The 25,545-nt window shown below is 43.3% G+C and overlaps 1 protein-coding gene across 1 annotated transcript in view; it reads right to left on the reverse strand.

Annotated features, from left to right (window-relative positions):
- The window catches only part of Borcs5 (BLOC-1 related complex subunit 5), a 64,169-nt gene that overhangs the window by 10,938 nt on the left and 27,686 nt on the right, over positions 1–25,545 (reverse strand). The window contains exon 3 of the mRNA XM_021165048.2: positions 9,697–9,854. Coding sequence (XP_021020707.1) covers positions 9,697–9,854 — 158 coding nt within the window. The remainder of the gene's footprint in view (positions 1–9,696; positions 9,855–25,545) is intronic.

Here is a 25,545-nt window from a genome sequence, read left to right on the forward strand (position 1 = left end):
CCCTTCCTTCTGATAAGGGACACGAGGATGGTTAGGCTAGTGTCTGATGGAGGATGAGTGTCTCAGGGAAGTCGGACATGGATTATTCTAGCAGGGTGGACAGAACAGGAGGCACAGAACAGGAGTTGAGACTGACCATAGCCAACATTTGGCAGATTTTTGAGACTTCAGTTATGACCATTGCACATTATATGGAAGGCAGATGAGTGTCTGACTACAGAGAACCAAAGTCTCAGCAAAAACAAAGGGAAAGAAATGCTGAGGTACTCTGGGATACTGGAAGAAGCCATCATGGAAGACATGCTCCAACTTTGACAGGGTGCTACTCTACACTCACTCTCTGCGTATCTCACTGTGTTTGAGATAGATAAGTTTTATTCCGGAATTGGCATTTAGTTTCAGAGCTCCTTAGGTCCTCTGGTCTGATCTGCAGTCTGGCTGTCACCACTTCTACATCAGCAATTCCTAGCAATTTAGTCTGCCCTCAGACAAGAAAGTTCTCTCGACCAGTGTGCAAAGCAGGAGCTGTGGAGTCCCACCAAGATGTCAACCAAGCTTTGTCACAGCCCATCACTGAGTGTTGCCAAGGTAGGAACTCAAGCAGGGCAGGGGCCTGCAGGCAGGAACTGAAGCAGAAACCATCAAGATGCTCTCCATGGCTTGCTCAGCCTTTCTCATACATCCCAACCACCTGACTGGGGTGGAACCATACATAGTGGGATGGGCCCTTCCACATGGATCATTAATCAAGAAATGCCTCAAAGATTTGCCCAAAGGCCAGTCTGATGGAGGCAAATCCTCAACTGAGGTTCTTGCTTTCCAAGTGACTCTAGTTTGTGTCAAGTTGGCAAAAACTAACCAGCAAATTTGGTGAGTAAGAAAAAACCTGTATGTTTAAGATGAAGAGTTTGTGAATAACAAAAAATAAAAAATAAAGACAGGTTAAGGAAGTAGTGCTAAGAATCCCACCATTAATGTGCCATGTAATTGATTAATTGGCTGCCATGTTTCCTTATGATCTTTAAGAGTATGGAACAAAGTTGAAGTCATGCTGAATGAATAGTTCCATGTCTTGGTTTTGTTCAATGATCTTGGTTTTCTTAAAATGATCTTTAAGAACACAGTTTTCCATACAACTCTTGTTTTTCACCCACAGTAGGACTTAAACTCTGTAGAGCTTACTATGTGACCTGACCCAGAGTCTCAAGCTTTGCAACACATGTACTGTAGAAGAAGTCCAAAGATGACACAGATGCTCCAACTATGGCTTAAAGTTTAGTGTAGCCATGACCACACACCCATTCCCAGGCACCTGTGGATGTAGTCATGTAATTGAGTTCAAGCCAGAGTTTCTGAAACCGGCAGGTTCAGCCCGTAAGACACTCCTACTGATCTTTGCCATGCCATAGTATTCTGCCAGGTAGATGCTATGAAGATCACAAAGCCACAAGGTGAGAGGAACCTGGATATCTGAACTCAACAGAAGAGAACCATCTGCTAACAAGGAAGATTTACTCTAAACATGAGTACAAGCTATACTTCCATACCATCTAGACTATTACACATGCCAAGTGTATTTACAGCTACAGCATAGCCTACTCATTCTAATACTACTCTCAAAACAGTTATTTTTCCCTGACAGAATGAGACAGCTTATCAATTTGTAGGATGAAGTAACTGAAGCCTCTAGGAAGCTGTTCATTTAACAAGCACTCATTGTTTACTACAAGCTGAGCATTATTTTAGGCTCTTGAGCAGTGAGTCAGCTATTACTATAAAAAACAAAACCCTGATATAACCAGCTGAGATGTTTACACGAGTCTTTAAATTTGCACCACTGTGAATTGTAAGTCAGACAGGGAGCGTGGAGTTTTCTGGGAAGGTGTGCTTGCTGTAGCAGGCGGGCACACAGGAACCTGAGGGAGAAGAAAACTACACTGTGTCCAAGAAGCCAGAGGCTGACACCACACAGCTTGGGCTTTCTTTGAAGGATTTGGCCACTATAAATAGCCTGGGGATCTCCTTCCTGGGCAGCTCTACCACCTCTCAACAGTGTGACCCTGGGGACCAAACCTTTAATACACGGGCATTTGGGTGACATACAAGATCAAAACTGTCATAGCACCAATGTCCAAATCTGCTAATATTCTTCATTACTGTCAATAAAGAAATGCAGAACAGGAAAATCTTTTCTAAGCCCTATTTCCATGTCTATAAACTAAGTGTCCTAATACTTCCCACGCACTGGTCTGTCGGCTACAGGTATTTGCTGGGGTTCCTTACAGGAGGAGGTGACCCTTAAAGCCTCTAACCTGTTTCATCTGTAAAGGAAGAAGACAGGGGCTTTAGAGCCTGGCACCTGTGGCTAGCACCGAGAGAGATGACAGAGCCAGCTGTCTAGGGACACATCTAGGGTAGGCATGCTGCAGGTAAGTATGGCTGTTCACACATGCTCAAAAGTCAGGGTCTGAATGTGAAGAGAGTTAAATCTCAGAGCAGGGGTAGCCAAATAACCGGGCTGTGCTCTTGTCTCGCCAAAAAACACAACCCTAAATTTCCAACAGGCAAGTAATAAATTTGACTCGGCCTTCCTCCAGGATTTCTGTGTCTTGGCAGGGCAGGGATGGTGGAAAGGAGCACAGGGCCAAGGCCCAAGGAAGCACTGCACAGCATGTGTTACTGCCAGAGCCAGAGCCAGCCCAATCTCCATTTCCATTTCCTGCCACCCAAGGGACCAGCTGGATTTCTTACTGCAAAGAAAAGTTGCCCCGAGGATAGAGAGGAAGGGGGATTATAATTACATTGTGTACTCTCAAACTGAAATTTATATCAGAGTAACGTGTAAGACAGAAAAAGAAAATTCAGACTTTTCTGGAAATGCTTTGTCTCAGTATTTCAGGGAAAAAGAAAAAAAAAAAGCAGCTAGCTATCTCAATGCTTTGCCAAAACCTTTGGTTTTAAAACGAAGCACCTCTCAACTCACTTTATAATCTCAGGTCAAGAAGCAGAAATGGATGCCAGAATGTGGTCAAAGCAAGGATGGGAGTCAGCTCATGTTATTTAAAGGAGGTTCAGTGTACAGAGGCAGACAGAGTCTTGCCTGGCCAGTGGTTGATGCTAGTCAGACTTGGTGAACTGAAGGCAAATGTGAACACTAATGCCAGCTTAGGGCTCTGCACCATGGGAGCCACTCTTTACCCTGGGAGAACACAGTAGTCAGCTCACATACCTGGTGAGTGGCTCCACCCAGGTCTCTATTACAGAAGGAATCCCCTGTGGGCTCTCATGCCCCCGACCCCTACCCTGGGTGCAGATTCAGAAATGACGGCTCCTGCACATTTCTTCACACTTCAGGTGAGTTCCTACTGTGTGAAAACAGAGTAACCAAAAGGGAAATGAAGGGTTCCAGACAAGGAGAACACAAGCAAGTCTCTCTTATATGAACTCAAAGTACTTCAGAGGGCTTTTGTGTCCTGTTCTGGATTCTGGGATGTTTGCATAGGCTCTACCATTTGTACACCCTTGATCCAGCCTCTGAAACTGTAAATGCTCCCAAACCTGACACCATCTGCGTCGCAGGGCAATGCTCAAAAAGTTCCATATATTGGAGCATCTTAGATTTAGATACCTTGATTGGAGTGTTTATCTCATAGGGAGGGGAGGAGGGAGAGGGGGAGGTGGGAGGGAGAGGGAGAGGGGGAGGGAGGGAGGGAGAGAGAGAGAGAGAGAGAGAGAGAGAGAGAGAGAGAGAAGAATATAGCAATCAGAAGATACATTTGTCATGCAAACATGAAGCCCTGACTTTGACCCCAAACCCACATTCTGAAAAAAAGCTGGGTGCAGTGATGTGTTCTTGTAATTGCACAGTAGAGAGATCCCTGGGATTTGCTGGGCCAACCAGCCTAGCCTAATCAGTGAGTTCCAGACCCTGTATCGAAAACCAAGGTAACAGTGCCTCTAGTAATGACACCTGAGGTTGACTTCTGGTTTCTATACCCATGTTCACATGCACACATACTTGTGCACCTGCACACATATACACACAATTCACCCCTCAATATCATTTTAGTCATTAATAGGCAAGCCTTGGGCAAGTTCCAGGTAAACTTTAAGGTCTGGGGTTTCTTGATCTGTGCAGTGACTTAGAGAGCCTTTAGGATCTGTTTCTAATCTTATGTGATCATGTGTCTTTCTGAGCAGGGACTGCAACTCTTTCCACGAAAATTCCTGGTGTTTCTCAGCATCCTATGCTAATACCTTATACTAATGCCAGTACACCTAAGAATTAAAAACAGAGGCATTACTAGAATCAGACCAGAGTTTACTCTTAGATTAGCTGCAAGAATATATGCCTAGTAGCTTTATCTCGGGCTAGAAGCTGTGAACTTGTGTCCAGGGACAGCAGCTAAAGTGAAGTACAAATGTGACCAAATCATGACCCATATTAGCACGGCAGGAGAGGCTCCACGGTCTCTGCTATGTCTTCTGCCATGTGCCTTCTCCCTAGTGCCTTGTTGTTGCTAAAATTCCTTCCCTGGGCAAGACAGAAACAAAGTGAACAGCATCTCCCCCTCCCCCTGAAGTCCTAAGGACAAACTGTACATAATTCCAACAACGTTCACTTCAGGGAACCAATGAGCTTATTAGGCTTACTTACATAGCGTAGGTGAGGAGTTATCAGCAGGACCACAGACAGACAACCTTAAAGCAACCATACTGGAAGGTCTGCACTCAGCATGGACAGTGCCTTTCCCGTGGCTATCTACATACATGGAACCCCTTCTCCTCCTGATTCCCTCCCACTTATATCCTCTAGTCCCACCCAGAAGACCATGTGCAACAGATGCAGAATTGCATGCAATTGGTTGGGAGGAGTGGCTGGATACTGAGGTGAGGATCCCATGACCCTCTCTACCCTTCCTTTTATGAGGGAAGGGAGACAAAGTCAATAGGTACATATGTGATAATCTTTTGTAAACCAGCCCAGCAGAATGCCCAAAGATGTGGCAGTTTTGGCTGGAAGGAATAGTCTTGTTCAACCCCTGTCTCCAAAGAAAAATACACAGGTTGACAGGCAGTCTCCTTATAATTGGCCTTTCAGTACACCTGAATTTCAGTGACAGATGAAGCCTAAAGTGTAAAGTGCCTGTCTGCCACCTTCAATCATTAACAGAAATATACCAAAACAACCAACCACAACCAACCAACTAACCAACCAAACAAACCCAGCAAAAGTGATGAGAAGTGACCACTTAAGTCCCTGCTTAGAAGCCAGGACCTATTTTTCCAGCATCTATGTCTAGCTCTTCAGCAAACCCAAGCTTCCTAGGGAGTAAACCAGTTAACTAGTCACAAGCATACTAGAATCAGACCAAACAGATAGATTAACTACAAAATTTCCAAAACTCACATACTTTTGGTATGAAAGAAATGATTCAGGGTTTGTGGGAACCAGAGTTCACAGAAAATATCTGCCTTGCCTCTCTTCAGGTTTTACCACATGGGTTGTAGAAGGCAATGTTCAAAATGGGCCAGGACTTGGCCTGCTACTACAATCAAGAAACTTCACATGAGCCAATTCATGGCCAGGTGAGACATTTCTCTTTCAGTCACAATGTGTACCGAGGACAATGACTCCACTACAGTACTGACTGTACAGCAGGCCCAGTCCTAAGCATGGTACCTAGAGGAACTCTCTTTAACCCTCCTCAGACCTCACTGTTCTTGTATCTCTGAACAGACCAAGAGACTGGAGGTTACAAGGCTTGAGTAAACAATCTGAGACTACCCAACTAGTTAGAGACGGTGTGAGGACTGGACCCTGCCATAAAGCTCTAATGTTCACAGAACTGGTATCTGAAATGGTTCACAGACACAAAGGCCAGAGTCTAGAGTTCCAACATGACCCATCCCAAGTAGAGAATGACAGCTGTAACTCTGTCAAGTACATCTCAATCTCACGTGGCGTTTCCCCTCCATATTCCCCCCACCCCACCCCCACACACAGAGAAAGAGGGGAGAGGGGGGGAGAGAGAGAGAGAGAGAGAGAGAGAGAGAGAGAGAGAGAGAGAGAGAGAGAAGTTAAAAACATAAAACTTCCCTTTGATTATTTATGCTCTTGTAATTTATCTTATTTATCTTATTTTATGACTGGGTAATCTGCTTTAACTGACTTCAATTTATATATCTAAATAACAAGAGACTAGATCAGGTGATCTCTAAGATCTGCATAATGCCAATATGCTATGGTCTTTAATGCAGAAATATGAGTGTTTTCTTGAATCACAAATCTGTCTTTTCACTGTCCCTGAAGTCCCAAAGCTATTTTTCTCTAAGATTGTTAAACTGTCTCCCATCTATCTATACTCATATCGCAAGACCTGTTTTCTCTATTATTTCACTTAGGCCACATTGCTCCAGGATATCTGCTATCTCACAGAAATTTCACACTGCGACCAGTCTCCACTGACAGCACTCTACTGACAGTGCCCAGTAGATGGGAGATGTAGGTTTTACCTTTTTTTTTTTTTTTTTTGGTTTTTCGAGACAGGGTTTCTCTGTCTGTCCTGGAACTCACTCTGTAGACCAGGCTGGCCTCAAACTCAGAAATCCGCCTGCCTCTGCCTCCCGATTGCTGGGGTTAAAGGCGTGTGTCACTACACCTGGTTGGTTTTACATTTTTGTTCTGCGTATTTTTATTTCACCAGCCAGACTAACCTCTCAGTGGGCATGCCACAGTTGCTCAGCAATACCGGTTTGGTGATGGGTAAGGGGTAACCTTACAGCCAGTAAGTAAACCAGTGGTGGAAGTCTACTGTGATGCTGGGAAGGCAGTAGCTCCATTCTTGTTCTCCCCTCTTACATGTACATATTTGTAAACATAAAATTTATCATCCCAGAGCCTGACTCAAGTGAGACTCAGTGAGTCAGGAAAAGAAAAAGAAGGCATGAGGTTAGAAGGTGTGTGTATGCTGAAGGCAGAGAGAACTTAGGAGCAGGTGGGATAGGTATGATTCAAAATACAGTGTATATAGCTCTGAAGTTAAAGGATAAATAAAAAAATAGTATTGAAAATGTATTAAGACAAGAAAATAGAAGGAAACTATTTGGGATAAGAGGGTCAGTGAGGCATAAAAAGGAAAAACAAGAGTAAATAAAAGGTGAGTATGATCAAATTATATGATAGACATTTATGAAATTGTCATAATGAAACATTACTTTATATGGTGAATATGTGCTAATAATAAGCTTTTACGTCTGTGGGATGTTAACAGATGTTACTTAAGACAAGTGCTTTGAGGTAAAGTTAGTTTGGAATGTATTGGTTTCCTTTACTGTGAGACTCCTAAGAAATTTAAATAATATGCAAAGTTTGAAATGTCTATGATGTGACTTTTCAGGGTGTGGTAATGAATATGCAAGAAGTTTAACCTACATGGGATGAGTTTTTAAGCCTTGTTTTGGAAAGTAGTCCTTTACAGCAGTGGTTCCCACATCCCAGTTAATGAAGGGCAGCATTAGGTATCATTTGGCAAGCTTATTAAAACAATGACTCACAGGCCACACCCTGGTTGGGGAGGGGAGAACACATCATTCAAATGAACAAACTGAAGTGGTACTGATGCACACTCAGCTCTGGGGATTAGAGCGCTACGGATCGTAATATAATTGAACGAGTGTCTGAAAGGCTGGGAATGTAGATAAGTTGACAGAGTACTTGCCTAGCATGCCCAGGGTACTAGGTTCCACTCCTAGCACTGCATAGGGAGTGGTGCTGCACACCTGTAATACCAGCACTTGGAGAGCAGAAGCAGGAGGACTCGAAGTTTAAGGCTATCCTCAGTGCCAACCGGGACTACATGACCCTGTGTTACATGTATATTTAGGGCTATGTCAATGCCAAGCAGTGAGAAAGGACGTATAGAATAGTTCAGAGAATAGCATTTGCTACGATTTGGACATGAAGTCTTCCTCTGGATCCTTGGTCTCCAGCGTATGAATCCACTCACTGTGAGGTGACTGGGTCACGAGGGCTCTGCCATACCCAGCGCATTAACTTCTTGAAAGAATTATGCTTGACAGCGTGTACAGGAAGATGGGGGCCTAGTGTCTGATGTCAGCCATGGGGACAGGGTTGGGAAGGATGTTTTCTCCTTGGCCCTTTGACAGCTGCTCCTCAGCTGTCACAAGTTGGTCAGCTCTGTTCCATCACATACTTCCTGCTATGCTGCTCTGCCTCACCATGACCTAGAAACAATGGAGCCAAGAAGCCATATACTGAAACTAAATAAACTGATGTCAGCTATTTCGCCACTGTGATGTCTGACTAAGTTGTTTTATTCATTAAAGAAAAGTGCATATATTCATACCTTTATGAAAATAATGCTAAATGGTGGAAGTGTTGGCCAGTTTAAACCTGCTGCTACAATGAATGTCCAGAACAGACAACCTTCGGACTCTCCGAGAGCAGCCTATCCTTATTACACACTGAAAGCAAAGCGCAGTGACGGGCAACCCATCACTTGCTCTTCATGGTCAGCTCTCTTACCAGAGTTGATGACCGATGGCCAGTTGCTAAACACACACAGAGCTGCCATCCTCCTACATAATTTCTCCTAGATAGAGCTCTCAAACTTTCCTTCACATGATAGCGTCTCACAGCAGGAACCTGGGCTCTTCCTTTTAAAATACTATGTGCTTATCCCTCGGGGCTCCAATGTAAATCTCCTGGCCAATAAGTCATTTCAGTGTTGAAGCAAAGAACCTACTATGCTTACTGATAACTACACATTTGTACCATCTTTTAGGGTTTTTTGGGTTGTTGTTTTTTTTTTTTTTTTTTTTGGTTTTGCGAGACAGGGTTTCTCTGTATAGCCCTGGCTGTCCTGGAACTCACTCTATAGACCAGGCTGGCCTCGAACTCAGAAATCCGCCTGCCTCTGCCTCCCAAGTGCTGGGATTAAAGGCGTGCGCCACCACACCCGTCTAGTTTATTCATTTATTGATGGAGTCTTTTGTATCAAGGATGGCTTCTAACTTGCTATGTAGCTGGGAATGACCTCAAACTTCGGATCCTGTCTTAACCTCCTGAGTTTTGGGATCACAGCAGGTTTACGTGGTGCTGGGCATGGAACCCAGCGGTTCACGCTTGCTAAACAAGCAGTTTCTCAGCTAATGTGCAGTCCCGGGCCTGCACCATGCTCTGTGTTTACAGGATATTTCGCACGAATGATACCCGAGCTGCATTCACAGAAGCCTTCAGTGTTAAATAGGCACAGTCACTTCCACAGAGCAAATAAGAGCACTGAACTGTCCTGCACTAACAGTGAGAAAAGCAAAGAATGTGCTAAGGCTCCTCCATGCAAAGCAAATGATTACTATGAAAAGTACAGAGGCGATACCCAAGAAAAAGCTAACCGCAGGTCTATCTAGAGCAAATTCATGATACTAGGACTCTACACACTAACACACTAACAGCCGTGGAGCAGCCTCACACACTCAATGCTGGATGACTACCAGGCCCGTTCCTCATGTGCAGAGAAGTTAAACAGCAAGTCTGACCAACTCAGCTGTGAAGCAGGAGTCAAATGCCAGGCGGTTCTCAGCTGAGAACATTCTTCACCAGCATGTCTTACTACTGCCATGAGTCCGGGGTGGGACTCCCACAGCCATGGAGCCCCCCCACAGCCATGTTACCTCTTTGATTCGCTTGACTAGAGCATTCTGATCGAAAGCAACTGCCTCTGCGCACTGGTGCAGGTGGTCCTGGTACCGGAGGCAGAGCTGCAACACCTGCTGAGAGTCTAGCTTCTCCAGTTTGGCATTGGTTGGGGAAGTCTGTCCACTCAAGAGCCCTTTAGAGGAGAGAAATGGAAACAGTGTAAGGAGAAATACTGCTGATGCACTTGTGACTAACCTAGCTGAAGTCCATGGAGTCAGGGAAAATTCATTTCATTTTGCACCTTCTGCTCTATGTAAATGAATGTCATTGCATCCTTGATAGCTCTACTGCCTTTGGTGGAGTCCCAGCCACCTATCAGCTGCCTTCTTTTGCCCCCTGCTCCCTGTGCATTACTTTCTCAGCCTATTTTACACAAGAGGGAACCAGGCATAACCCTCTGATTATCACAAAGGGAATCAGTGGCCCCCTCACACTGTGCTCCTGGCCTTATCACATGACTATAAAGTATCAGGGGCATAACCCCTTTTGACTGAAAAGGATGGAAGTGCATTGGTTACTAATATGGTTATCTGAGAAACTGAGAAAAATGTGTAAGGAAATCTTACGAATTTGATAACAAAATTAGAACAAAGGCCAGAGTGCAAGCTAAGCAGCCTGAAATGGTTTATCTTTTCCTAAAATTGGTTTCTTTAGGCATACAGCCTCACTAAGCAAAGAAGGCTATGTTCTCCACATATTTATATTGAACCACCGTGCTTTCCTATAGATGCACATGGTGGGGTAAAATTACAACCATCTCCTGCAGAAGAAACCAGTTCAATTACAGATGCTGCTTACACTTGCCTATGGTCAGAAGGCAAAGCCCTGACCTGAATTTAAGCCCATGCACTTTTGGTTGCTAGGGCAACAGTTCTGCAACTGTGGTATCAAGCCAGCTCCTCCTGTACATTCTCACGAAATACTGGCATTTTATCTATTGTTATTAACCTATTCAAAGTTAAGTCTGATAAAATTCTTTAGTGTTAAATAATTGCATGCCTCTCAAAAAATCAAAATAATAGTAACATTTTACAGATTAACATATAAACTATTTTGAGAAAAATGTTTCTATTTTCCAAAACAAAAAAGACAGAAGGGTTATACTGGTTTATATCTTCCCAAGTCTTTTTAGTGTTTTGCTTAATAGAAAACAATAAATTCTCATATCTCCTCTGTATGTAAGTTGCCATTCCTTCTCACAAAGTCTCTAGGAAGCTCTCCTGGACACTTCCTAGATTGACAGTGGCTTGCAGATGGTGTCCAAGTATTGACCTCAGAGACTTCCCTTGGAAGTCTTGGGACTCCTGGGACACATGTGCCCAGCTGGCACATTCTGAAAATCGCTCATTATACCCTATCACGAAGTTCTTGGACTAGAGCACAAGGAGTATTGAGACATGTGACACTGGGCATGGGCTGAGCCTCCTGTGCCAAAACTCATCCTGTTCTCGCCTACCATCAGCCCCTTGCTGCTCCCATACATGGAAACTCAACCCAAAATCCTTCCCCAGCAGGACGATACACAGATGACACACATACAGCTGGGCTGTGCCTGAGAATGCTCAGGCATGCTACACAGTGCTGCTCTCATCTTCATGGGACTCGGCCCTAGAGAGGGTGTAACACGAGGATCAGAAGTTCAAGGTCATCATCATACGATGAATTCAAGGTCAACCTGAGCTATACAAGATAGTTTCAAACAAAAATAAAGAATGAATTATATGCCAGGCTAGAATTTATGGTTTAATTATTGATTTGTAAGTAGGATTTTTCTTTATAACCTTTTTTGCACAATTTTCAAAGTATAGAAAACCAGGAAGAAACCCAGACACATCTAGGTTCCATTTTATAATATCCAGACCTCACTACATAATTGTTTCTTCTTCTGAGCCATTAAAAATAAGCAGACATTATCTGGGCAGTGTAGTGCAAGCCTTTAGTCCCAAAACTTGGGAAGTAGAGGCAGGTGGATCTCTGAGTTTGAGGCCAGCATGGTCTACAGAGTAAGTTACAGGACAGCCAGGGCTACACAAAACCCCATCTTCAAAACAAACAAACAAACAAACAAACCAACCAACCAAAAAAAAAAAGCAGAGATCAGGATACCTCAGTCCATAAAAGATTTCTGTCTACATACTTATGGTTAATTTTTCATGTTAAATAAATTAAGTTTCTACATTAGTTTGGAGCAGAGCCACTTCCTTTGTTTTCTAGTTGTCTTTAGGTTGTAACAGATTCACACAAAAGGGACATTATTGCGCTAAGACCCGACCTAACAGATTCTGTTTATGAAGTGGTAGATCTGCATATGGCAAACACGGGACATATCTCCCAAGATCATGTTGAGACCATTCCTTTTGAACAAAACTAAGGCGTGGGCTCCAGGGAGTGGGCGAGGACGCAGACAGAAGTTAACAGAGCCAACGAACTGCCTACTATATCCACCTCTTCATGTAAAGTGCTGCGTGGAAAAATCATCAAGGTTAGAAACTGGGTGACCATTTCTCTGAGTTCTTTTATGATAAACACCATTAAGAATTAAAACATAAAGCATGGTCCAGGACTGTGTGGTTATTAAATTAGGCTATTGCCAAACTGAGTTTCTCAACCCTGAGAGCTTAGTTTTAGAATTACGAATTAATGGTATAATGTTAGACACATATTTTTAAAATGACTGAATAGAGAAAGTAGACTCTATGACTTTGTCAAAAGTTACTGGAAGGTATAATTAAACAACAATAGCATATTTTTTAAAAAGAAAAAGAAGTCCCTCTGTGTGAAGTAAATGCTAATGTCTTCCCCAAATTGTCACTGGAAATCCTACAGAACAAATCCTTGTTCCCGCCTCCCAGTGTTAGAGCTATAGGTGTGCACCATGTGTGTGTGAGCACACTTGAGTACCTCAGTACTAATCTGGAGGTCAGAGGACAACTTGTTTTACATAAACCTTTCAATACTTTTAGCCTTTAAATGTTTTTATTTATTCCTTGAGAATGTCATTCATGTATAAAATAAACTTTGATAATATTCACTGTTCTCAGAGCCTCTTCCCATGTACCTCTCTTAACTTTTTTTTTTAAACCATTGGATCCCATGAGTTCTGCTTATGTGTATAGAGGTATGGGACTATCCACTGGAACCTGGTCAGTCTACCAGGAACCACACCCCTAATGAAAACCGACTTTCCTTCTCTAGTAGCCATCAACTCCATCTGGAGGACAACTTTTGGGAGTTTGTCTTAGGGATCAAACTCAAGCTATAAACAGCTCTGCAGCAAACACCTTTACCTGCAGGATCTCCTTGCCAATCCCATGCTTGGCTTTTTCTGTAAATTCTAGGAGTCCAACTGAGGTCCTCATGCTTTGCAGCAAACACTTTACCCAGGAGTCAATTTCCCGGTCCCTACTCTTTCCTCTCTACAGCAAAGATGCTTTCTTACATTATTTACTTAGTGGGTGGAAGGGTGTGGGTGCACATGTACTAAATGCCTTGCCCTGCTCTGTCAGCCTGTCCATCTTCCTCTTCCCTTTCTAAGCAATCAGAATGATGGGGCTGGTAGGGCCGGGGAGGTGGCCCAACTGGTCCAGTGCTTGGCTTGTTGAGTATGTAGTAGAGCCTGTACCTGGATGGTCAGAAAGTGATGGGGAACTGCCTTGTAAACAATCACTGTGCTGTGTTCACCAGCGTAATATTATCCTTACCTAGACCCAAGGAAACGAAGGGGAACCAGCACATTATAAGGCCAGCAGTGCTCCCCTGTGCAAACCAGAAAGAAAGTATCTCCAGTCAACTCACAGAATCTGACCTGTGCTACCAGGTGCTGGATGTGCTATGTCGCAGTGAGCCGTGAACTCACCTCCCCTAAAAGAGCTTCAGCCTTCTGAAAACTCTAGAACTCACTGGTGCTGATTACAAGGGCACATCGCATCTAGCCTAAGTCCAAGCCATGTGGCCTAGAAAGGTCACATCCTCACGCATGTGTGTGTGTGTGTGTGTGTGTGTGTGTGTGTGTGTGTGTGAGAGAGAGAGAGAGAGAGAGAGAGAGAGAGAGAGAGAGAGAGAGAATCACTATGTGGCCCAGGCAAACCTTTGGACCTGCTGCAATTCTCCTGCCTCAGCTTTTTGAGTGCTGAGATTATAACTGTGTCTCCATCACACCCAGTGCATGACATATATTTTACTCCTATTACTGCAAAGAAATGAGCTCCTTTTTGCCTTTGAAGTAAACTTACGTGTCACCCTTGATTGAGATAGGTACAGCTTCTAAGTGAATCTTTATCTATCAATTGTTTTACGGCAGCCTTTGAAAGTGCAGAAAGGCAGTTATATGGAACTACAAGATAAAGAGACACTAAAGATCAACAAGACCATGTAGTAAACTTTGCTCCTTCTCCTAGCAACTTCATGTAAACACACACAATGTATCCCATCATCATCTGGTCAGAGCTTGACTGAGCTACAACAATAAATGACATATCAGTGGGTCCATTAGTTAGTTCTCTGACCCCTGGCCCCAAGTTCACTGTGATAATATATCTCAATCTCTAAGAAACCATAAACACAAAGATTTCCACCAGGTGGCTGAAAGAATGGGCTTCTACATTCTAAGTCTCTGAATGCATGAAGAAGAGACTCCAGTTCGATTTCAATGCTCCCCCACCCCCTCGCGCCACTCTCTTTAAGTCACACAGCTGTGAAAGCATGCTTCTTTGTAGAAAATGTGCTCAATAACACTCATAAGAAATAGCATGAATATCAATACCCTCCTTTCATTCTGTACTGCAGTTTCTCCAGAAGCAGAAAGGCACCACAAAGAGGACAGGGAGAGCTGGGCCATCCTAGGAGGTTATATGCTGCTGCCTCCAAAGCAAAGAGAACAGCTGAGCATGGCAAGTGGAAGCCAGCAGAAGCCACACACTACCAGAAAATCACACAAATAGTTTGAACAGGACCATGTGTAGTTCATGTTGAAATTAATGTAATTAAGGTTAGGGAAATGGGTTTGTAAACTGGTTAAATCAACAGCGTTAGAACAAAAACCTGCCTTTAAGTTTCAACTCTGACTATTCTTCCATTATCAGCAACCTTCATTAGCAAATGAGGAAATGCTGAACCAGATATTTATACAGCAGTTAAATGAGATCCTGTATGTAACAGATTTAAACTAAGAAAGAGGGAGAGGAAAAGAAAAAGTAATTGTTATTGTTAATGGCAAAGGAGAGCTAAGTGCACTCAGCCACTTTTTATTTATGACTTGTTAAAAAACCAAACACTAAACTGAGTAGTACCCTGGACACTCGGGGATGAGTCTACCCACTGAGTATAAAAATACACAGAAAGTTTACCTCTCCTACCAATGTTTATGTATAAAGTTTCTCTATAGACAAGATAAAATAAAATACATTAGAAGAAAATAAAGAATCTAAGCAGAGTAGGCTAGAAAGCTGGCCCAGCAGTGAAGAGCACTGGGCTGCTTTTCCACAGGACTTGGGTCCTATTCCCAGTACCTACATGGCAGCTCACAATGTCTGACGCTCCAGTTCCAGGGGATGTGCCCTCTTCTCACCACAGATACACATGAGGGTACACACTCAGACACACATGCAAGCAGATGCTAATACAGAAAATAATACAATAAATAATTCTAAAATTCTATGAATCAAAAATAAGAATACTTCAATAAGGAATTCCCAAACAGAAATCTGCGGTGGTTAACACTGTTACCTTGACAGCCTTTCAGAACCACACAGGAACCATTCCTCTGGGCACAGCAAGTTTCTAAAGTGGGTTACAGTTGAGTAGGAAAACTAAAATTCAGGCACCAACATTTCAGGACTGAATAAAGGGGAAAGTACTTAGAAGCAGCATGCATCACTGTGCTTCCTGGCTGGACACAAAGGCCCAAAGGCTGCCTTGCCTCCCTGCTGTGACACACTGTGCCTCCATCTGTGAGCCTAGGTAAAGTACACCGACCCTTAGTTAAGCTGTTTTTGTCAGAACAATGGAAAACGAGAGGGCTTGAGGGAAAAGCTGTCTCTCAATAGCTCCGTGGTACTTACTGCTCTTCCAGGGGACCTGAGTACAGTTGCCAGCACTACATGGGTGTCCCACACTCTCCTGTAACTCCAGCTGCCAGCACTACACTGGGTGTCCCACACTCTCCTGTAACTCCAGCTGCCAGCACTACATGGGTGTCCCACACTCTCCTGTAACTCCAGCTGCCAGCACTACACTGGGTGTCCCACACTCTCCTCTAACTCCAGCTGCCAGCACTACACTGGGTGTCCCACACTCTCCTGTAACTCCAGCTGCCAGCACTACACTGGGTGTCCCACAGTCTCCTCTAACTCCAGCTGCCAGCACTACACTGGGTGTCCTACAGTCTCCTCTAACTCCAACTGTAAGGGAGTCTTCTAGCTTCCTCTGACACCTGCAAGCAAATGGTATTCACTCATGGAAATAGACATATGTGCACATAAATAAGACAATAAAAATAAATCTTTTTTAGAAAGAAAAAGGTAGAGGGAGGGAAGGAGAGTGGGAAGGAGAGGGAGAGAAGGAAAAGGAGGAGAGGGCAAAAGAGAGAGAGATCCCTTCCAGTTCTGAGATCCTATGAGCCTTATATGCTACAAGACACAAATAACTTTCTGGTGCTCATGGAAGAATAGAGTTTTGCTCTAATAGTAATGCCCCTAAAAACCAATTCCAAATTGAGGTAAGAGACGGATTGACCACTCAACTCAAACAGGAGTGAATATGAATGGATGGATGCCCTAATTCTGAACCTTGTTCTTCTCCTCTCTCAGTTCTTTTCCTTCCTGGATGCTCTGCTCACAACCTTATTGGATCAACACCATAAACATTCCCTGACCTCTCCTGCAGAGCTATCCCAGAGAAACAATCTTAGATGAAGATTTACATGGCCATATTTTTATAAAAATTCCAGTGTTATTTGAGTGTCCTCAAACAAGACAATGGTAATGATTAAAATGGTGTTTTTAGATCATTTCCAAATGATATGGCGAATGTCAGAATGTTAATCAAAACTGTGAAATAAAATACACATTCAGAATAATTCTAGCTATAAGCAAATGCATGTCCTGATGTCTGCCCACAGGAAGAAGGAAGAGCACATGATGATGTTATTGGTTGGCCTATACGGGACAATGCTTTACTTTTCTTTTCTGTAATTGTTTTCCCATTTCTTTAAAATAAACCAATCATTTGTTATCAAAATATGAGCACAAGAAGCTGTATTATAGCTATCTTGGATTTGTGACACAAGAAGTACAATAAATCCTTTCAAAGAAGGAAGGCTGGAATTAAAAAGTCCGGTTTGTGTCTCAGCCTGTGCTTTCGGTGGTTGCTAGGCGTACTGCTACCTTTAAATTAATTGGTAAGCATGGGACAGCTGGGCAATATCCGCTTTTATTGAGGATGTGGGACAACAGGAACTCAGGAACATAGGAAGCAAGGATATAAACTGACATAAATACTTTGAAGGGTAAGTTGAGTGTGGTAAAGCAAAAACACGTGCACTCTGGGACAGCAGCTTGTCACCCGTTACCTGCTTTAGAGAAAACTCTTATGCATGTGTAAAAAGTGTGAGAAAGGATGTCTGCTGCAGAATTTTCAATAGTGAGACAACAGAAAACTCAATCATTAACAGGACCAGGCTAAATACACAGTAATGGATAAATAAGGTGTATCTCAATATCATAAGCAAGGAAAACATTCCAGAAGCGTATGGAGCATGCACATAGATTACTATTCATACACAAGTGAAATGCATATATCCTGCAGAGATGTGCAGATGTACAGGAAAAAGCAGTCCTGAAAAACACAAGAGGCAGATGATGATTTCCTATATTGTGCTCTTTAGGCACAAAGTCAGAATATCAGAGAATGCTAAAAAGGATGGTGTATTAGTTTCTTTTCTTGATGCTACAACCAAATATCTATCAAGAAGAAATCTGAGATAGAAGGGATGTTGTTAGCTCACAGTCTGAGGAGCCACAGTCTACTGTGGTAGGGCAAGCACAGCATCAGGAGGTTTGAGGAGGGTGGGATGTGTAGCAGCTACCTCCTCACATGTCTACACAGCAGGATGCAGAGCGGCGATGAACACTGCTACTGTACTGCCTTTACTACTTCCCCTATTTTCATCCAGGCCAGGCCACGCCCATGGGATGCTGGTGTCCACACTCAGGGCAGGTCCTTCCCCTTGTCCTCTCTGGACACATGCACAGACACAACTGAAAGTTGTCACTAATGTCCTAGACATGAATTAATTTTTTTTTTTTTTTTTTTTTTTTTTTTTTGGTTTTTTGAGACAGGGTTTCTCTGTATAGCCCTGGCTGTCCTGGAACTCACTTTGTAGACCAGGCTGGCCTCGAACTCAGAAATCCGCCTGCCTCTGCCTCCCGAGTGCTGGGATTAAAGGCGTGCGCCACCACGCCCGGCATGAATTAATTCTTTACTTATACTGTTTATGTTTGAGAGAGTACCTTGTGTACCACAAGCTGACCTCAAACTTGCTATGTAGCTAAGATTAGCCTTGAACTCTCCTGATCCTGCCTCTAACTCCTAATGATTAGGATTAGAAACATGTACCACTATGAGTCTCCTAGAGACTACTCAAGCTGACAATAAAAAATAGCCATTACACATGGGATGAGAGATTTAAGTTTATTTTTCTTTTCCTTGAAGGGACAACAGATCTGAACAAATATGCCCAATTGTTAAAATCTGATAAAGATGAATGAATAGAGAGCAGTTAACTTCTATATGTGAAGATACTATAAAGAGACATTCTAAATAATCCTATAAGCACTAGTGATTTCTACTGCAGCAATCTCTGCTGAGGACAAGGCTGTCTCTCCACAGCAGGAACCTTTAAACTCTTGGGGATATAAGAGCCCTCTACAAAGTTGATGCAAACCATGGTGCTTTTTCCCAAAAGGGTTTGGTACACCTTACCCTCAGCCCCAGGCAGCATTTGGAAATTAACTACGAACTTTCTTTGGTCATGTGGTTGACCAGGTAATTTCTAGTTGTGGTAAGAGTTAACAAGGGTAGACAATTAGAGATGGTGACACAGTGGGTGCTCAGAGAAACAGTCTATGACATAAATAAGACTTTCACTTGAAGAAAGGCTGCTAGAATGACTACTGGCCAAAGTCTTAAAATCCAGTGCTAGGCATGCAACTGAAGGTCTATCTGTAGAACCGAATGACCTCTGGGGAAGCAGTCCAAAAACTGTTCTTAGGCTCAATTAGGCCTTAGTGCAAAGCCAAGGTTATAGGTTGTAGCTGATAACAAAGATTAAGGAGACTTGCTCATATTTCATAAATTTTTCCTTTATTTGTGCATCTTATTTAATAACATTTCATCTGGCAAGTTTAAAGCTAATGTTTGGCTAGTGTTTGTGCATAGCTTTTCCAATAACACATTGCATTACTTTCAGAAAGTCCAGATCAGTGGAAAACTATGACTCCCTGAGTCAGACTTGAGGAAATCTGGGGGTAAATGGTTGCTGAGACCTAGAAGCCACAACAGATGCAAAAGGCACAGTGTACATCTAGGAAGACACATGTCACATGGCTTATGAGCTGGCACCTGCAAAGGAGCATGAGATACTGTATTCTGATATGCATCAATAAATACTGTGAACATACATGTGAACATCTCTACACATGTGAACATCCAACATGCATGTGAACATCTGTAAATAGAATCATTATCTCAGAGTGCTTCTGTCTTAGACGCTCCAAACTGTGGCCTTCTGAACTAGAGTTCCAGAAGCACACTGTTCTAAGCTTCACATCACAGGAGATCTCTAGTTTTTGTTCCCACCTTTCACTGTCTCTGTCTCTCATCTTTGCATACCAATCTCAGGCACTTTCTCATGCCTGCCTCTTCCCCAGGCCTCCATCTCTTGTTTCCTCCAACCCCTTGTCTCCACCGTGAGCCACTTACCTCCTACTTCTCAGGATATAGAGGAAGCACCACAAGACTAGACAGCTGGTATCGTTTGGGAACCAATGGCCCACTTAAGAAGCCTTGTGCTCCTTTCTCTCTTTCCTGACAATGTCTCCCTCCAACCCCCACCCCCTGCATCTATTTTTCCAAAGTATTTTATCCAGTTTTCAGAAATAAAATCCATTCCAAATGATAGCTATGCTACACAGCAAGTACACAGTTCGCTAGGATGTCCATAATCTTTAAATGAATGATTAAAAACAAACAAAACTGGACTGTTTGGTGAGATAGGCTGTTTCAGCCTCCCCTAGCCCTAGAGAAAATTCTAAAAAATTAGGGCCTCTTCTAACTGTCACAAAACTGAGGTCACTACTGGAATTTAGTGAGTAGAAAAGTTCACCACTCCAAACAGCACAGTGCACACACAACGAAGAGTAGTACACCCAAGACGCCAGTGGTGTCTGCAACCCCTCCTCCTCTAAGCCTGGATCTTAGATAGCTTCACTTAGATATTCACTTAGATAGCTTCAGGTGATTCCAACCTGAATTTGGCCAATCTTGACACTGCCGAGTTTTTAGAAATATGGACAATTAGTTACCTGAACCTGGTCGCCCAAATTTCCAACAAATTCGCCTAGAATTTGGGGGAGCAGAGGCAGAGGCAGTGGCCTTTTCTCCAAGATTGACTGCTAAAACTACTATTCTGAACCCCAACTATTCTGAGTTCCACGGCCCCATGTCTTAGGTACTCCTTCACTCATCATGATTGCAGGACTATTTTGAGACAAAGAAGCAACAGGGGCCATTCCTCCTTGACACTAAATCAACATAATTCCACAGCCCTCTTCAAGGATCAGCACACAGTGGCCCTCTGAGCCTGGAGAGGAGCCAGGAAACATCCCTGCTCCCAGCTCCTGTAAGGCGGACTCCTCCTGATAAGAAAAGCACAGCTTTTATACATAGCAATGCTACTCACAACAAGTAAGCCATTCTTACATTCCTTCTCCAGTTCATTTCCCCTACAATTCTTTTCCCCTTGCCTTCACTCTCTCCTCCCCATCCTGCTGTACTCTTTGTATGACAAAAAAAGAAAAAAGAAAAAAAAAAGTTGTTTCTGGCCAACTGTGACATCAACTCATTCTTATTCAGTGATGTCCAGCAGGAACTTCGCTCTCCCAAAACGTTTGCTCAGTTCTGAAGCAACAAAGATGACTAACTTCCTTCTGTTTGCCTTCCCTATGTTCTTGATCTATTTGCAGATCTTCTGAAACATTTCTCTGACACAAGGCCCTATACGTGTGCACAAAGAACTTTCCAGGCAGCCTCAGCAAGCTAAAACATTGCCCCTAAGTTACTAGAGAGGGTAACATAACAAGATGACTTGATCATGTTTTTTTTTTTTTAAGATTTATTTATTAGTATATGTAAGTACACTGTAGTTGTCTTCAGACACACCAGAAGAGGGCGTCAGATCTCATTACAGATGGTTTAAGCCACCATGTGGTTGCTGGGATTTGAACTCAGGACCTCGGGAATAGCAGTCAGTGCTCTTAACCACTGAGCCACCTCACCAGCCCGACTTGATCATGTTTAAACCCCACAAAAGATATTTCTGTTTCAGCATTGTAAGAAAGAGCTAATAGATGATCCAAAAAGATAAAAGAAAAGTAAAAAAGTAAGCCCCAGACTATTCTAGATCATTTGTAACTTATGGGAGGGAAAAAAGAAAAGGTAAGAATAGCAACCATATATTATAACTACTTTCTGCTATATACTTCAGCAAGGCACGGTTTAAATGCTTTTGAAGGCCAACAATTTTACTCTACACATTAAGTAATATAAAATTCAAAGAGCTTACTAGGAACTGTGGTTCTGGTGTCTAAGTGGCCAGCTGTGATGGGAGCAGCAGACTGTGTCAGGCTCAGCTTCTCCTTTGCTAGGTCTCCGAGGCCCCACCCCCTCGCAGTGGAGGCCCCCCTGACTTGACCACACAGCTGGAAAGGCACCATTCACAGTCTAAGCGTCAGGAAACACAAGCTGCCTACGGTTTGCCTGACACTGTCATATTCTGGGATATGCACAAGGAACCCAACCATGGAACTGTGACAGGGCACGACACTAACCTTTCTTTCTGGGGCTCTCAGGGGCATGCTATAGGAATGAATTCACTTAGATCCAAATCCTACCTAGCAGTGATTGGAGAGGTGCCATTCTGAGCTCAGTAATCTTCAAGCAGATAGCTAGCTCACTGTTGGTGAGTTCCAACATTTCTCATAAATATAAATTGAAGTAAACTAAAGAAGGAACAAGAATAAAAAAAAAAATCTATCTTCCTCTGTAACTGTGACGATTTAACAAAATTCCAGGATGTGGTGCAGCTTAGAGATACAGCACTTGCTTAGCATGCAAGAGATCCTGGGTTCCATCCCTGACAATGAAACACACACACACACACACACACACACACACACGTTTGTAGAGAAAAAGAAAACCATAGGTTGCTGCAATGCTGCGGCTGCTGAGTTTGTTTAAAGTTAACCTGAAAAAGACAAAGGAAGCAGCTCTGAAGGTTATAATTACAGAAAATGACTCAGGTGACCTCACCCCACCCACAGGCTCCTCCTCCGAGCAGTGCTTTATAAGCTAGTGTTCTGGAAGGGTACAGCTGCTAAGCATGGGTTTCATATGCTCCATTTAAAACATTATTTTATCAACACAATTGTTAATGGCTTCTAAATGAGAGTAGAAATTTCCAACAAGAGTGCCATAAATTCCTATTAGTATTCACTCTGGGTTTAAAGAACAGAGCCGCAGATGGATTGCTCCTTGGCACAAACAGTAAAATAATAGTATAACGATTTCATAACCCCCTACTCCTTTCCAAGAGCACTGCATACATCATTACTTGTGTGCTAAGTACACCAGCGCAGAGTGTGAGCCATGACTGGAAGACTACCACCAGAGCAAAATTGACTCAGAAAACCATTAAATCTGAAAGATATCTGCTGCCCTTCCTTTCCAAAAATACTCCCACCTCATTGAAAGTTCACTCATGACCAGAGAAACATTCCAAGGGGCTAGGCCATGTCATTCAGCCTCCATCACTGATATGACTCCTAGCTGTGGTTCAGAGGAGCCAGTTTAAGAAATTAATCTGCTTTCAGTTCGGCCATTACCCTGCCTCCCCAGTCAGGCATACTGCCCTCTGCTTTCAGTTCTCACCCTCCTCTCTTCTTTGAGACAACTCAGATTTGCATTTCTACCGGCCCTAACTCAGCCAGGACTTTGATCAGTTATCATTAGAGAACTACAGTGACTACCTAACTGGGTTGTCCATCTCAGACCACTGCCCCAGTAATTACCCAAAAATACAGACTTTTTCAAAGACTTATTTTTATCTATGTGTACATCTGTGTGAGACTACATGCAAATGCTAGTGAAGGGTAGAAATACATTGGATCCCTTGAAGTTGGAGTTACAGGCAGTTATAAGTTGCCTGATGTGGGTACTAGGGTCAGATCTCTGGTCCTTATGATAAAACAGTAAGTCCTGTTAACCTCCAGGATATCTCTCCAGCACTCCCTCCCTGCCTGCCCACCCCCATCCCACAGCTTTCAAAGTGCCAATGTCATGTTTCCTGTTGCAACAATAAAATCATAATAGCAGTTGTAATTTAAAGGCAATTGCCTTCAAATTCCTGTCTTTATCCTGAGGGGCCTCTAGCAGTCATTGGCGCCAAATACTGTGCCTATGAATACCATTCTTCTAAACTTGAGACCCATAAAAACCCACACTGAATTGTCATTGACATTTGTACCATATCCATGGACAACTGTTTATTTTAAATTTAAATGTATAACTTGATATACTGTTGTTAAATGTTACTGTGGCTTTAGCCCATCTTTCCAGTCTACTGAGACCATTTTGACCCTTATTCCTGGCATCCATCCATCCATGTAGATAATTTATCCAGTATCACCTGATTGGGGTATGGGGTCAGATCTCTGGTCCTCATGATAGAACAGTCCTCTTAACCTCTGAGCCATCTTTCCAGCAACCCCTGCCCCCCACTCCCCACCCCCCCACCCCCGCAAAATCCCACAGCTTTAAAGGTATCATCTTTCCTGTTGCAACAAACAAAACTATACTAGCGGGCACCCACACCCAGTATGATATAAGTGTGATTTATATGTTGAAACAAATCCTCAGTGAGTGAATAGGTACGTCTGGGGTTCTTTAGGTAGTAGTAAGCCACTGGCATGATAGAGAACAAGGCACAAGTCAAGGTCAGACCCCTGTACATCTGAGTTTTACAGGCTTACTTTGGAATTTGTTAGCTTGCAAAGGACACAAGTAATTAGAGACACCATCTTGGAAAGGGAGCAGGCTCAGAAGGCAGGAAAGTTGGAGCTGATGCGTGGAAGCCGTGGTGAGGTCCTCTTGGATCATCTCCCTTCTTTAGCATCCTCTTTCCCTGTGGAAGCTTCTGGCATCTCCCATACTCCACAATTTATTAAAGACCACAGTTGAATAATGCCACTCACAAGTTCTTCCAGTACCCTGAAGAGGAGGATGAGTAGGGTGGGAAGCCGGGGAGGAGTAACACCGTGGGAACAAAAGCAGAAACCTTTCACCAGCTTGCTAGAGTTCTTCCAAAAGTCTGGGGTTTTAGCGACTCATGTCCTATCATTTTCAGTGAATGATCTTTCTCTGTGGCAGAAAATATGGACGCAAAGGAGGTGTTACAGAGCTAGGCCCTGACTGGGCCTTACCACTGCCTTTGCTCTGGCCGTATAGTCTCCTTTCCTAGTCATCCTCACACCCACAGCCTCAGCAGTGTCTCCTCACTCACTCACTCACTCACTCACTCACTCACTCACTCACTCACTCACACTCACTCATTCACTCACTCACACTACGGCTTTCTACTTGCCCATGGTACACTCTCTGCCCTGTACACTTAGGACAGACTTTAGCATGCTCCTTGCACAGTCACATCAGCCACATCATATACCCTCCCCTTTTCTCTTCTGTGATTTATTTAACTGTGTCATTAGCAATCTTGGGAAGGTAAAAAGGGTGATGAAGGAAGTGAGCTAAGAAAAGCTTCTACTCTAGCAGGCTGAGGCATTAAAGGTCAGGTCTAGTGCTAGGAGTAGCAGCATACCTCTTTGATTCGAGACAGAGGCAGGTGGCCAGCCTGGTCTACATAGTGAGTTTCAGGGCTTTAGTAAGACCCTGACTCAAAAAAGACAAAAACTTCTAGTGCAGTACAGGAGTAAAGGCTTGCAAGACATAAAGGCAGGAGGTGGCTGCTAGTTTGCTCTGGAGCTCAAGATAGTTAAAAGCAATAGGGCCGGAGGCGGGCGGGGGGGGGGGTGAGATGAAATGATCACTAGACATTTTCAGATCTGTGCCCAAATACAGCAGCAACCACACACTCTAAGGGGTTACACACACTGCTAGAACTAGGATTGGTGAAGATTTCAGCAAAGAATGTACAGAACTGCAGAGCAGACTTGGTGCTACATGCCTTTAATCTCAGTATTTGGGAGGTTGAGGCAAGATCACTGCAAGGTCAAAGCATGTGGGCTACACAGTGAGTTCAAATCCAGCCTGGATTACATAGAAAGACTCTTTCAGAAACATCAGCAGCCAATCAAGTAGCAAAACACCAGCAAAACCAAATCATTAGAGGTGTGAAGCCAAGTGTATGTGCTTAGCATATAGAAAGCCCTGGAATGGGTTCACCTGCACCAAAGGAAAACACTCTATAAATGCACATTAGAATATATTTATTTGTGAGGGTCAGGGAAATGGCTGGGTGGGTAAAGTATTTTCTG

Source organism: Mus caroli, unplaced genomic scaffold (assembly GCF_978045245.1).
Source record: "Mus caroli unplaced genomic scaffold, Mus_caroli_1 scaffold_7, whole genome shotgun sequence".
Taxonomy (NCBI): domain Eukaryota; kingdom Metazoa; phylum Chordata; class Mammalia; order Rodentia; family Muridae; genus Mus; species Mus caroli.